The 14,407-nt window shown below is 45.8% G+C and overlaps 1 protein-coding gene across 4 annotated transcripts in view; it reads left to right on the forward strand.

The window, feature by feature from the left end:
• Nucleotides 1-798: 798 nt before the first annotated feature.
• The window catches only part of LOC139995443 (agrin), a 385,320-nt gene continuing 371,711 nt past the window's right edge, over nt 799-14,407 (forward strand). For 2 of the 4 annotated variants that reach the window (XM_072018917.1, XM_072018918.1), the window contains exon 1: nt 799-3,189. In XM_072018917.1, coding sequence (XP_071875018.1) covers nt 2,760-3,189 — 430 coding nt within the window. In that variant the 5' untranslated portion in view covers nt 799-2,759. The remainder of the gene's footprint in view (nt 3,190-14,407) is intronic. The other 2 variants (XM_072018919.1, XM_072018913.1) reach the window with 2 other exon arrangements.

A 14,407-nucleotide genomic window follows, 5' to 3' on the forward strand; every position in this document is an offset into this window, starting at 1 on the left:
CAGTACAGTCGCGTATTAGTTCGATTTAATGAAGAAAAGAGAAGAAAGCGAGTCGTCGCGTCGATGGGTCGGGAAAATTGATCAATTAGCGGGAACGGTCTCAGAATCATTTCGCGGAATGGTAAGAAAACGCGTAGGTGTCTTGGGGTTTTTCTCGTCAAAACGGACGGTTCTAGTATCTACTTGGAGGATCGTTTTCTGCGAACAGTTCGAAACTCGAGACCATATCTGGTTGGCAGTGCAAGACAAGAATCTCATTCCTTCCACGCCCAAGCTCTGGTGCTGCATAACATTGTACGCGAGCATATAAATATCCGCGGAAATTATGATGTACCATAACTGACGACACCGTAGATCAGTCTCGGTCCGTTCAGCTTCACGCAAAGGAAACTATTATCATAAATAAGCGAACAAGAGCTTGTCTCTTCCCTTGTATGTTGTCCCGACGAAGTCGACCCATTAACTTCTTCGACGGACTCGTTAAAGAGGGTTCCCAGCGTTTCGTGGGTGATGCGGTGAACTAACCACCGAACGTGCGGTCACCGCATCAATGGAACTCGGCATTATCGGTATTATCGGTCGCCATCAATTACAAACCGCGCGAGATTGTAGCTCGTTAGAGTCGATATAGATTAGATCGTTTCATCTCGACCGTCTATTTTTTTCTTTCTTTTTTTTCTTTTTTTTTTGCCAGCCATCATCCACGTTTTCGAAATCCCAGGCGTCGAGGTGTTAAAACGTGGCTTGCACGCAACGCCAACGACGCTCGATTTAAGAGTTGGCATCCTAATATTTCTTCCGTCGAACTTTCGACGTTGATCTATATACTCAAGTTTTCCATCGATTCTCCGATTTCACACGAAAGAGCACCGATCCATTTTCACGTGCATCGATCTTCCTTCGTGCATTTCGTGCGCGGTGCACGTACGAGAAAATCCTGCATCGGTGTAGGTATAAGTGTGTCAATAGCAACCACATATAGTACGCATCTTTAGATGCTCACGTGGTAGACACGGAGGAAGCGTACTCGTCTTGGTAAGATTTCTCTCATCTCTGTCTCTCTCTTGTTCACTCCCCTCCGTTTTCCTCGCGAGCTCGCACGAATACACGAGCGTGCACCGAAAGAGGCGGGAGCGTGTATCTGTTTGATATACGTGTATGCGAGCGACGTGTGCACACACCGAGCCGGTCATCTCTCTCTCCCTCTTGGTCCCTTGGTCTAAGGCGACTTACGCCTACACGTTGTAGTTGCAGCATCCACACTTAGCCCTCCTCAGTCCAGCGCGTGCCTCCACGCGACCAACCACCACCTCAACCACTGCTCTCTCACTCTCGCGCAGGATCGCGGATAGTCGCCGAGGTAGCACGAATGTCGAGCGTGCCGCTAACTTCGCGTTGACAGTGCTTTTGGTAGCGCTTAATCTCGTGTCTACGGCTCGTTGCATCTGTCAGCTGAACATCCACGATCGTCCAATAATCGACTCGAACCAAGTCGGTAGCGTCGATTGTCTTTTCTTTTTTTCTCGTTCTACGTTTCGACAGCACTTTCGACGTCGTTCGATCACACGTCGACGATTCGACGACATACCCGATACTCGATTCGATCACGTTCGTCAATCATTTACGAACAAACGAACCGTACGACTCGCGCATTATAATGTTCATTTTGTCAGTGATCAGTGACAGTCGTCGTCTAGTGAACTACCGAACGTTTTGGAAACCTCAGTGCGGTTTCTAGTGTCTCGCGAGTGTAACGGAGTGGGTTTATCGATTCTTTCCTTCTTCTTTCAAGGATGATCGAACAAATAAAAATCGACGGCGAGGAAGTATGATTTAAGTGAAAGTCGATCGACCGTTTTCGCGGACTTTCGCGCGAAATCGTTTTTTCCGAGTTTCCTATCTGAATAATCTGGTTGTCGTCTATTATCGAGTCGAACGTATTGAATCTTATAGAGATCAAGCCGCACGAACAGAGGAATCGCGAATCGGTGGACATAAAGTGCAGGTTATTGCACGTTCGTTCGCGCTGGATGTTCCAGTAGGACGGGTAAAATTGTCGAAGATCGTACATTCCGTAACAATATCGCGTGGAATCGGCTCCTAGTCCCATCGAGCAGGTGATAAAACGTGGTGACTACGAGGGAGCGAGCTGCCGAATCGACAGTTTATCGATCACGCGATCGAATCTCGCGGAGTTTCGCACTTGCCACTTGGTAGAACGGGAAACGAGTCACGCGGATTGGAAATCGGCGAGCGTGGGTCGACACACGGCGCCAACCTGTTGCTCAAGATCACACGCTTCGTAAGATCGGACTCGTTTCCATTTAGAGGACTCAGCTCGAGTGGCCAGGTATCTCTCGAGGAACGATGCTTCGATCGACAAACGGGAACTAATCAAACCGAGATCAGGATCGAAGCAGAGAAATCCTCATTCGATCGACGTAGTCGTGGTGGTCGTTTGTCGCGCGACTGTTTCGGAATATCAGTTTCCAGGTATTACAGGGACTTTCCGAACGCCATCCATCATTTTCGTTCGTAGATATTCGATACCGATTACGTTATGCGGACAAGGCAGGATTTTAACGCGGATCGACCGAAATAATCGATCGAGCCACTGCTAATCGAAGCATGAATTTAAAGAGTGCGATGGTGTGTGAATAATTACGAACAATCTACTACATTGACGAAAGATCGCGTGAACGTATGTTGCAGAGTGATGAAGTGATAGCCAGAAAGGTGTGAAAAGACGGTGTAAGAAAATGGATGTCAACTTGAAAATCGGTTTTCTGATAATATGGGCCAGCATCATGGTACCTTTGGTCGTGTCGTCCACCAGGGAACTTCTCGACTGTCGAGCGAATTTAACGGCGGCGATCAAAAACGACACCACCTTTATGAGGAAGGTTCGTCAGGCGGACTACATCTTCACGGGGAAAATCAAGGATCTGAGGAACGGGCAGTTGCACGTGCGCGTTAAGAGAGCGATCAAGGGTGTACTAAACGCCACCCTCGATCTCATGCTGAATGATACATGTGACCAATACATACGCCGCAGTTACACGGGTATCTTCATGGCTCGTCGCGATCCTGAAATCGGCGATCTTCGACACGTGGACAAGATAGTGATGCACTTTGGTCCGGTGCCTCTTACTCTCGCGAATTTGGACAGACTCAACGCCGCTGTCAAAGGTGAGTGTTGTATCTATTTCGCACTTTCGAAAGACGACGCATTGCGCGCAGTTCCACTTCTTGACAATTGAATAAGTCGCGACGACGCGGCTGGGACGCGTAAGGTATGCGCATAAGTATATACGTAAAAGTGCACGTCTATTTAAATAACGGCAAGGCATATTCGAAAGAAGTAATTTTACGACTCTTTTAATTCTTACGAAAAATGTGTTCGCGGCTCGTGACTTTAGCCTTTAAGGTAGCAACGGTACCGTTCGTACGACGTTTTCGCGTTCCTGAGGATTTGTATCCGGCCAACGTTTATTCTTGTTCGCTGTCTTGTTTGAGATTGTTCAGCAAGCGTAGGGTAACCGCGCTAACACAATGTGTGCATCGTCGAGCGACAAGTAGGTATCGCTGCGTCCAAGGTCTACCAGACGGTATCTCGAGACTAGTTGTCGAATCACACAAAAATAATGCGCCGTTCTATTATTAAACCGTTACGGGCATGATCGTTTTTATCGATAATTTACGACGATCGTGACTGTGTTTAAAGTTTATCGATAGGAGAGGTAATGCCGGTTTCGTGTGTCGCGCCTTGGAAGACAAAGCGGTGTCCAAGACTATTAGAGAAATTAATGTAGGAGTTATAAGATGAGACTCTGAGATATTGACTGGGAGGCGCAAAGGGACGAATGATTTATTTAATAAGAAGGGGTTAAATGCGGAGCCGACGGAGCGCCCGTGGTTTTATTCTTTTTCGAAGATCGGCTTACAAGCGAAAGACTCGACGATGTCAACGATGATGGTATCCTAGGGATTTTGACGAATAAAAGTGGTCGTCGTTCCGTCGGGACCTAAGTGTTAGAGATAATCGTTCGGTCCCGATAACTTACAATACCGCCTACCGACAACGATATCACTGTTCTCTCTCGGTTCGTCTCTCTTTCCACGTCATTTGCAAGTCGATCGCACGTCCATATAGTAGTCGTTGTAAAATGTCGCCGATATTTCTCCGAAAGGCGTCGTGTATAATTAGGAGCTTTTCTCGAGAACGTGCCGCCGGCTAAAATTCAAATTGGTTGGAGGCTTAGTTCGCGCCAAACGCCAATCAACCGATACGGAAGCGTTCTGTCGAAATAATGAAAGGGTTCGAGCCGCTAGGAAAATCGCCACTCTCGTACGGAATGCCGAGGAGCGGACAGGATTGATTAATACGGCTGCTCCTTTCCGCGCGTTTTTCTCCTCCGAACTCTATCGTTTTTCTCGCTGGCCGCGTCAATCTGGCGCCTTTGCTAATCATAGCGTCGTTGCATTTCTGACACGGTGTGACTTGTAATAAAGCCTGTGACTCTCTGGTGACATATAAGGAGTAATACCTTCTGGGAAGATAAATTTAAGTAACGTTTAATTAGTGGTTCTCGGAAAGTACGCTCGGATAATTGAGAAAGTACAGGAAAATTAGGTCGTTATCGATGATTATTAATATTTGCAGATTAAGAAAAAGATACTTGTTTCGCGATCTCGATACGTTTCAGTACTTAGAATCGTCTCGTTTTAACCGAACGACGATTTCTGTCCATTTCTACGTTCGCAAAGTTCTCCGAAGTTCGCCTTATCTATCATTGCAGTTACAATATTGCTCCTATCGTTTCCTGTTTCTCTTTACGTTATCTTCATCTTCTCTTGGAAGAAATATCATCGACATATATTTCCCTTTCTACATCATTCTTACATTCAGTGGATACCATTCAAACTTTTACGATATAGTCGGAAAGAGCAACCTTTATTTCTTCGACTGACAAGTTCTGCCTTACAAGTATATCAGGCTTTTAGTGTCTGCGAGCGAAGGAGTGTTATATCTTTTAGCCAGTATGATCCAATAAAACAAAATGATAAAACCACATTTCACCAAACACACGCTTCGAATGAGAAAAATCCAGACATGGGTTTTGACGCGGTGTTCGCACATTCGCGCGTCCACATTCGAACCGTGGGAACCCGCGTTGTCGTCGATTTTTCACGGCAGGCTCTCGCGCGGAAAATGGCAACCGCTGGCTACCTGCGACACCTGGTCCTCCCGGTGCTCTATAGCGGTCGCCCACGTACCTATGTACGCGAGCACGTATGGCCGCGTCACTTGACGCGCGTTTTCAATGCGACAGGCCACGGTATTTCTGCGTGGACTCGGACGCGCGCGCGCGCGCGCCAGCCCTGAAAGTCAATTCAAGCCTCGCGCGCGAGTTCAGACCTCGGCGTATACCGAGTCACTCGGGGGATCAGCATAATACGCGGACGGCCTACGCATTTTGCCAAGCTGTAGCAACATCGACACGCCCTACCTATATAACGCGCGGCCCAGGTGTGCCCGATTTCGAGGATTTTTCATTCGACTCTTTCCCGTATCGGTCGTCAGGGTTGCTGCTTCTCCCACGCCGCGGATATTTTCCACGCTGCGTCGTGGAATGGCACTGTGCCGGGATTCGACTGAAATATACGCCAGGGACACGCAACGTCCTCGTTACGCGAATCGAAACGCGAATCGGAACGCGCGTTTTCTATACACCTAGGAAACCCAACCGTGAAATAATTTATTATTCTATCAGCGATCGAGTGTTTTTCACGTTGCACGATGTATCGACAACGGTGTGGTGGTTGTAGAAAGTCGAGGTGTTGCACGGTTCGCTTGAAATTTAGAGCAAGGAAACGTGTGTGTGCGTGTTGTTGCCGCGAGAAGTCATTATCAACAGAACAGCGAGGTTTGTTTGGGAAGGTGCGTGAAAATGCTGTGCGTATATAGATTGGTAAATGCGACGTGTGGAAAGAGTATGATAAATAAGACTGATTAGGTCCGAGGTGATTGCTTACTAGAAAGCGAGGAATACCTTCGCGTGTTTTGGAACGCGGGAAATTTGTCGTGAAAGCTGTAGAACTTTGCTTCGGAGAAACGCCCGTCGTTACACGTACGATTTTACTTTAGCATACAGGCAAACAAATAGTACACTTCGGATTTCCATTAATTCGATAATATGCTATTTACTGTTCTTTACAAAGTCACGAAGTAATTTTAATTAGATTTAAAGAAGAGGAGAAACGCGTTAATTCATAATCTGGATAATATTCGTTTAAATCTTAGAATCGTTCGGATCCCTGCAGCTACCGCATAAAGAATATTAGGCGGATCACACCTATATGCAACCATAGTTTCGTGCATAGTCATTCTTATACCTTATATAGGGGAGTATAAAGGAACAATGGTTTTGTATCTGTCCTTCTCATGTACCGTTTCTCCGATTGAAAAGAAAGTCGATAATGAATCGTCGATCGGGTTTGTGACTATTGTTAAGACGCCGCAACTCTATCAATCTCCATACGTATACGATTTCAAAACGGTAATTATCTTGGCGCCCACGCGCCGCCATGTGTATAAAATGGCCGGCATGCCGCTGATGATGATTTCCTCGATCGATATCTGGCTGAACGAAGGGACACGGACAGAAGCGAGATGAGTTGATCGAGTGTGTCTGCTCCCGTGGCCACGTTCCGTCAAGCTGTTACCTCGCAAACGCACCATGAAATTGCTGCGTTGTAGATTATGATATATAGTTTCTGGCTGATACGAAATGGGTAACCGAGTTTCACACGTGAAACAGCTAATTATGCGATAACCCGTACAGCGTTGGTATTGTTGCAAATATATATATATATATTTCGCGTCGCGTCGATTGGACACGACGTTAGAATTTCAATCGCGCTAATGGTTGTTCGATCGAAAATATCACTATACATATAGCGAGATATTCTAGGCGTATCATTTCCCCTGTAATTCAAGCGGGACTTAAGTTTCATGCGGCTTAAATGTCCATCCTCGTGACACGGTTCTCCGTTGAATTACCTTTAACGCGATCGATAAATTTTAATACCGATCGACCGTTTGAATCTCTCGATAATCCGGCCGATGGTTAGAGGCTACAAAGATGCGTGCACGCGGTTCAATTTCTTTTGACAGGCGCAACGACGAGGGAAAGCGTATTGGAGCGATGGCATTGCACGATCCGCGTAGATCGGTAATTGCAATTTATAACAGCGGCTTTTAATGGCGCGTGTCATTTGTCGTTCGGTGGTACACGTTCGTACGCGTTCGAGATCAAAGACCGCCGTGCTGGAACATAAAAATCGGGATCCGTTGCTAATCCGATAATCGAACAATCAGCCGTGACGGGGAATAAATGTATTACTTTCACCGGCAAGAAATAGCCGGCTATCTTTCCAGGTATAAATATTGTGATTTGTATTTACTTCAGTGGATTTCTGATCGAGACAGTGCAAAGCAGAGGCTCTCTTTCGTGTATAACGCATATTATTATTTTCTATCGATAGAAATTTTTAAAACATTCTTCTATTTCGGGTAATATTGAAGTTCGTTTCTATGCAGTGAATCACTATATTCTTTATCACTTTATCGCACATATTTTTACGCATTCCGCCTTGCTCAGTTACTAAGTGATTTTTTGTATTCTTCACTTTGAAAGAATTGCTAAATCTAAATAAGTATTTGGTAGCAATTATATTCGATATATTGATATACTTGGGCAAAGAAAATATCGTATTAATAACTTGTTACTCTTTCCAAGCAAGAGTTGTAAAATGTTACAGTCGACATTTCGATTCAAATATACCTACAATGTAAGTTTATCAATTTAACGATGATCAAATCTCTCGTGAAATGCACAGCTCGTTTTACAATAGCTGAAGAATCAGGCGTAATAAGTGGTTATCAAACGGGCACGGTAATTGGAAGGTTTATGAATAATATGTGTGATTTTCACAGTAGAAAAATATATCGTTGATTAACGTATTACGGTGTTGACGTGTGAAAGCAACGCGACTATAACAACGTTATTAGATCCGAATGATCGTTTCAAATTTCTCTAATAATTTCTTAAGCAGATTGCAACGTGTAATGCGCGGTTTAATGCATCTGTCACTGCGCGTCCGCCGCGAAGATATAGAGAGAAGAGAGTGTGTACAGAGGCTGATTCCAAAGGATTAGTCGTTGGGTCGTTGCTCAGTACGATTTACCAGTATTCGTTCGTGTTGCTCGTGGCTGAGGTAGGCGGTTGATTGCCAGAGCCACGAGTGTGCACCGAGGGCGCGTATTATGCACGCTTTGTAAGGCGAGCCGCTGAAAAATTAGTCGCGGCCTCGCTCCGTTTGGCCAGCTTGTCCATTCGGGTAACTTAATACGGGACGGTTGCCGCGTTCCTACGAAATTGAAAAAGAGGAGAAGCAGGCGCTCGTATCGGGACAAAATTAGGGTAATTTCGTTCGAGGAACACTATTTAAAGATGTCCGAACGGACGTCTTTATACAACTCATTTGCATAAGAATCCTACGTAGAAGATATCCCTTTTCTTTCTCTCGTGGTTCTCTTTACGTTCCGCGCTCCTCATTTAGTCAAAGAAATCGTTACTTATTACGTTTAACTCCGTTACACTGGCTGTTCCGTCGCCTTCCCCAACTCGCGCGTTTTCACGATTATTTTCTCAGCCGCGTGCGCTAGTTTAGGCGGGCGACGATTCTCGTTTTCTGTCGTCGCGAGAATAAAAAGAACGGCGAGGCCACGCGCTTCCGGATACGCCGGTGTCACCGTCCTCCCTTCACCTAACCGAGCGATAAAAGCTTTTAACGATGGTACCTCGACCATCCGAGGCACCGTTGAAGAACAAACAGGTCCGAAGAAAGAATTTCTCGTTCGAGCTTCGTGATATCGTAGTCGATTCCGAATCGCAGGGACAATAAATCTGAAATTGAATTTCCGTGAGCCACATTCGGCGCTGTCGGGAGTTAATGTTATTTACGGCCGTGAAAAATGAGTCGCATTGGCGTTTCCTTTTTTCGAAGGAGTTTCATTTCGACACCGGGTTCAATACGACGCCATAAATAGAAAAGATACGCATCGTTTCCTGTTGTATGGCCCGTGAAGAGGCGAGCCCAGCGTCAGGATCAACGAATTGCCTTAGGCCATGGACCCAATCTCTTCCAATTTGCCTGGACTCCAGAAGGACGAAGGGTAACTCATTTATTCAGGCACGCATGGCGATCCTCCACCCTCGAATTGGTCCTAATTAAAAGATTTCACTTGACGCCGTAGATATTCCTAGACTTTCTCACGGGCAGCTGTTCACACGTTTCTCTCTGAAACGTTCAGGCGCCAGTCTCCCGGTGAAAAAAAAGCTCTTGAGACACTCCTGTGAGCGTTACGTGTGCGTTTCTACGATAAGCTTCGTGTAGGCTCCTTATAAAGCTTCGTAGAATCATCGTAGCTTAATTTGTTACTTCCTGTGATTCGCGCACGTTAACGAAGTTGAGGGAACTCCCTTCACGTTGACACAGTATTTTAAAATAAATTTTTCAGTTATGAGAGTTGAGAAAATTAATCGACGCAAAGCGGTATGCGCATGTCTTGATTTCTGCAATTATTATAATTCATATGTATTATACAAACAAGATTTAGTCGAATTACTGGTTTGCTTTAACTCGACGTATCATAACACCGTAGAAATTTCAATTTACTCGTTTCTCTTTGGTATACAGAGACCACCTATTAATTTGCGCGCGTGTCACGGTATTTAGCGGGGTTGCACCAACACGGATTCCTCTTCTTTTCCCGAGCCCCGCGTCAATTAGTCTCTCAACGTAACCAACCTTGCCGGCGCTCTCTCGCTACTACCTATTCTTTTTCTTGACTCGGACGTCCTTCTTGGTTCGCCGCTTTCTTCTTCAGCTTCGAGCTGCCAGAGCGGCTCGTGTTTTATTTCAAGCGACCCTTTATCTTTCACGGAGTACGGCGTCGCTGGCTCATCGTGACACGAAAGACTTTTTTCGTTTTTCCAGTCACCTTCCAACCAGCGCAGGCTACCGATCCCTTGGGTCTAAGATCGGCGATTACGTGCATCGGAGCCTGGTGATTTCTTAACCAGGTTTCCAAAGGTCAAGGAGCCGTAACCTCATCCACTCGCCCGTTGCCTCTTCGGGTGCACATAAAGATATTACTGCTATTATTATTATTATTATTATTATTATTATTATTATTATTATTGTTATTATTATTAATATTATTATTGCCGTTATTATCGATATTATTGTCTCACCTCGAGCACAAGCTCGTGCCGCACGATTCAACGAGAGGAAGAATTCGTGCCTCTCGCTCGACACCGATTGGTCGAATAGTTCTCGAACCTCTTCTTCGTGGATATCGTCAGCCCATTATCTAGTTCTATTAGAATTCCAGCCTCTTTATCTTTCTCGTTTCGCCGTCACGAGATATTATTGGACGCGATCTAATTATCGAAGCGATTCACCGCGAGCAGTTTCCCTGCCATAATTCCGTTGAAGCGTGTGGCCCTTGTCCGGGAGGCAATTTAATTCCCGTTGGAAGCGATTCGCGCCGAGCAGAAGTAGGCGGTCACGGAAAAATACGTCGTGAGTTACGATTGAACGTTTGCCGTTGTTGTTGCTCACGGATCCAGAGTCTTTTCGTTGGCCGTGGTCGATCGGCAAGAACGATCCGTCGTTATTTACGAGCTCGAGGCCGAACGACCTTCCTATCGTGGCACGATTTCGATCGGAATTCTCGCTGCAGGTTTCGGACACCGCGGAGCGGCAATTAGACAGATCGGAATCTCGTTTTCGCGGCAAGGATCGTTAAGGATGCAACGATGCTTTGGCTACCGCCCGAGGGTGGTGGCCAACGGCGGCTTTAACGACGATTTTGATGAATTTAGTCGGATTTAATTAGGAGGCGCGTATTTTCGTGCCCCGTTACTTAAGACGGCCCCGTCCGCGTCGGAGGACCTTAAGAATCGAGTTTTGCATGCCTCGAGGACAAAGCCATAAAATACCAAGCGTAACAGCTTTCAATTACAGGTCCCCGTGCGCGTATGAGCCGCGTATACCGAGGCACCGCTCGTCTCGCCTGTCGAGGGACCAGGGAAAAAACGGGCAAGGGCGAAACGGGAAAAAACGAATACCAACCGAAGAATTCCGCGGGTCCCCTTCAAATTGCTCCGTCTACCGTATTCCGTCCAGTATTTGGACCTTCGTACGTGACTAGCACCAATTAATGACAAATACGATAATCGACTATCGCTTCGGACACCACTGAACCCCTCCATTACGACACGTGATCGAAACCGTCGAGAGATACGTGGCTTGAATTCGTTAATAATCGCGATACTTTTACATACAGTGTTACATTATTGTAAACCGTCGTGATACTTTCTCACGGTATCATGCAACTATCAGGTGCAATTTCTCGAATAGTATAGTTTTCCTTACGCTTATTAAGAATAATAGCTCGCTGATTCTATTCATAATTTCTCGCCCAGATATATTGTACTTGGGAATTGCCGGTTAGATAAGTAGATTCTGTCGGCACGAGTTCGTCTAATTGGGTATCGATTGTTCCGATGAATGTAAACAGGAGAATTCGTTGTCCGAAAGATTGCAGCGAATTTCACGAGGCAATAACTACGCTAAAGGAAATACACCGGTCGTATGGTTGGAAGTTCGCGCGTGATTACCGCATGATGAATCGTCGCTGGCGGCTATCGTATATTTTTCTAAGAATAGACGAAGATATTATACCGTGTAGAGCGTAGTCGAGCATGATTGGCGTCACCAAGGTTGCCGCGTAAAGGCGCTGGGTGGGAAGCGTTCGAAAGGGGGATGGAAAAAGAAAGGCGTGAGTGACGGGTCGTATGGTAATTGGCGATTCATCACGCCGCGACAAGCCGCACAGTCCTGCTCACCGTGTTAGCCACTCGTGGAGACACGAGGACGGTTGGAGACTCCGGCCGGAGAACCCTTGGAGCACATTGCCGACGAAAACGTTTGATGAAGATAAAACGGCGAAAAAAGAACCGCGGCAGTCAGAGGTTGTTTTTGGTCGATGTTTACCTCGGAACATGACTCGCCGTTCCTTTTGCAACATCGTAATTATTTCGTAATTACACGTTCATTATGCGGAGCAAAGAGCCGGGGATGGACCGTCGAATTATGCGTGAAAAGAGAGTTACACACGCGGCACAACCGCGCCAGACATCTACGGATTTTGTTGAATAATAATAAATCAAGTCTTCGCGTCGAAAATTTATTCGTTTACCGGTACTCGTTAAGTTTTTCAACGGGTATCAGGGTGGAGTCGAGCCAGCATATTTTACATTTATTATACAAATTATAGAACGTGACTAGAAATCATCGCGGTGCTACGGATCGATCGATCATCGACAACTCACGAAAACTGTTCTTAACAAACCACTTCCTCGACCTTCCTCTCCGTGTTTGCCTTTGACACGTGTCGTTTCTTTTTTTTTTTTTTTTACCGGGAACAAACCAAACAGTGGGTGGAATGTCATAGACGCGTTCGAGACTCTTCCTCGGCCGAACTTCGAGTGGGTGGAATGCCGTGGATGCACCCAACTCTCTCCCTCGCCGTCCGATTCTCTCTCTTTCTCTTTCGGTCTTGTCTCTTTCGGCGGTTCCTATAGCTGGAAGAACCAGTTTTTGTTTTCTCGAGAAAATTAAAATTCCTCTCGCTGGAATATAAAAAAGCGGCGGTTTTCATCTCGTACAATCAAGATGTGACGTTTCCATAGCCTTTCTCTTTGTCGTCTGAAAGCTGCGAACAACGGAAAGGCGAATCCAGGCCGCAAAGGTCCATTTGCTTCGCCAAGATTCTCTATATACCTACAATAGGCAGTGGCGTAATCTTGATTTAACCAACATGAAATTCAAAATTCTCCACCCTCCCCTTTTCTTACGGAAATATTACGTTTCTCAATCGGAGATCGAAGATAATGAAGGATTTATCGATCCTCGAGTACGCCTGTGTTTCCACGTATTATTATAAATTTTTCGATCAAACGACGGTCAACGAAACTCTGTGGTCCGATGAAATCTGATGCAACGCGAAATGCGGCGATCATGGGAATGGGAAACCCGAGTCGTTTGACGATATTTAGTTATCTGATGGGGGAGGAGATCTCGCGGCGAATAAAAGAATCCTACTTACGCCACTGATAAATCATTTCCATATAAGGTCGGTGGAAGCGCCGGTACACGTTACAGATTCAAATTAAAAGCTTGCTCCTTAAAGGTAACCCGAGCTCCGAGCTCGATTTGGAGTCGGAACCGCCACGACTGGTGCGTGCCTTTCGAATCCCGAATGAGATATAAAACGTATACCTAATCGGATTCACAACTCGGCAGGATCAGTCGAACCGACCGCGCGAGACGATTAAGTGGCTCGCTGATAAGCGGCCCTTACCAATCAGCTTTGCCTATATCTCCAGATAAGCTAATCGGCGGTCCTTTTACTCCGGCTAAACGTTTCCTCTGTCGAAGACCCCTCTACCGATACCGGTTGTCGCGACTTATAGCCGCGTGTTGACATACGAACGAACCCCGTGAATCCTGCATTTGCGCCCGATTCCTCGGACACCGGGACATGCTCAATTTCCTCTTCAGGCGAAACACTATTGCGATAGCACGGGTACATTGTTTCTATAGTTCGCGAACGAGCATTGTTCGAATTATCACGCGGTACGTTGTTACGTGGCGTGCCAGGTATGCGGAGGATTTCAACAAGTTCCTGTGAACGTGAGAAAATATTTGGCGAGACCTACGATTTTGGAGTTGGAATGTCCCGTTATGTAATGCAGAAAGATTACGAATAGAAATTTAGAAACGTCAAGTTATACAGACTGGAGTAAGAAACGAGTGGTGTACGCGTCTTGCGTAATTACTTCGATATTTTGCTACGTTTAATGTTGCTCCGAAAGCTGCAGTTTCATTAGAAAGTTTCATTCCTTATTATCACTGCGATATCTTTCTTACACGCAATATAATGTATGCAAAGCTGGTGTTGCCGAGTAGACATATAGATTACGTCTATCTTGTGCGATAAAGTAAACGCACTCGACATAAAGATTATAGAATATGGATTAAGGTAGGTGTCCATTTAAGAGTAAAACTATCGCGAATTGCTCTTGAGAGAATACCTCGCTAGTGGACACTCCTTTGAAAGCGACTATCCGTGTCATAATCTGATCAAATAATCACTGTCAACGCACTGTCCACTAGCAAGTAGTATTCCCTCGAGAGCAATTCGCGATAGTTTTACTCTCAAATGGGCACCTACCTTTAGCAGTAAGTACTTGCTTACCACTCATTAAGA

Source organism: Bombus fervidus, chromosome 16 (assembly GCF_041682495.2).
Source record: "Bombus fervidus isolate BK054 chromosome 16, iyBomFerv1, whole genome shotgun sequence".
In the NCBI taxonomy this organism is placed as follows: Eukaryota; Metazoa; Arthropoda; class Insecta; order Hymenoptera; family Apidae; genus Bombus; species Bombus fervidus.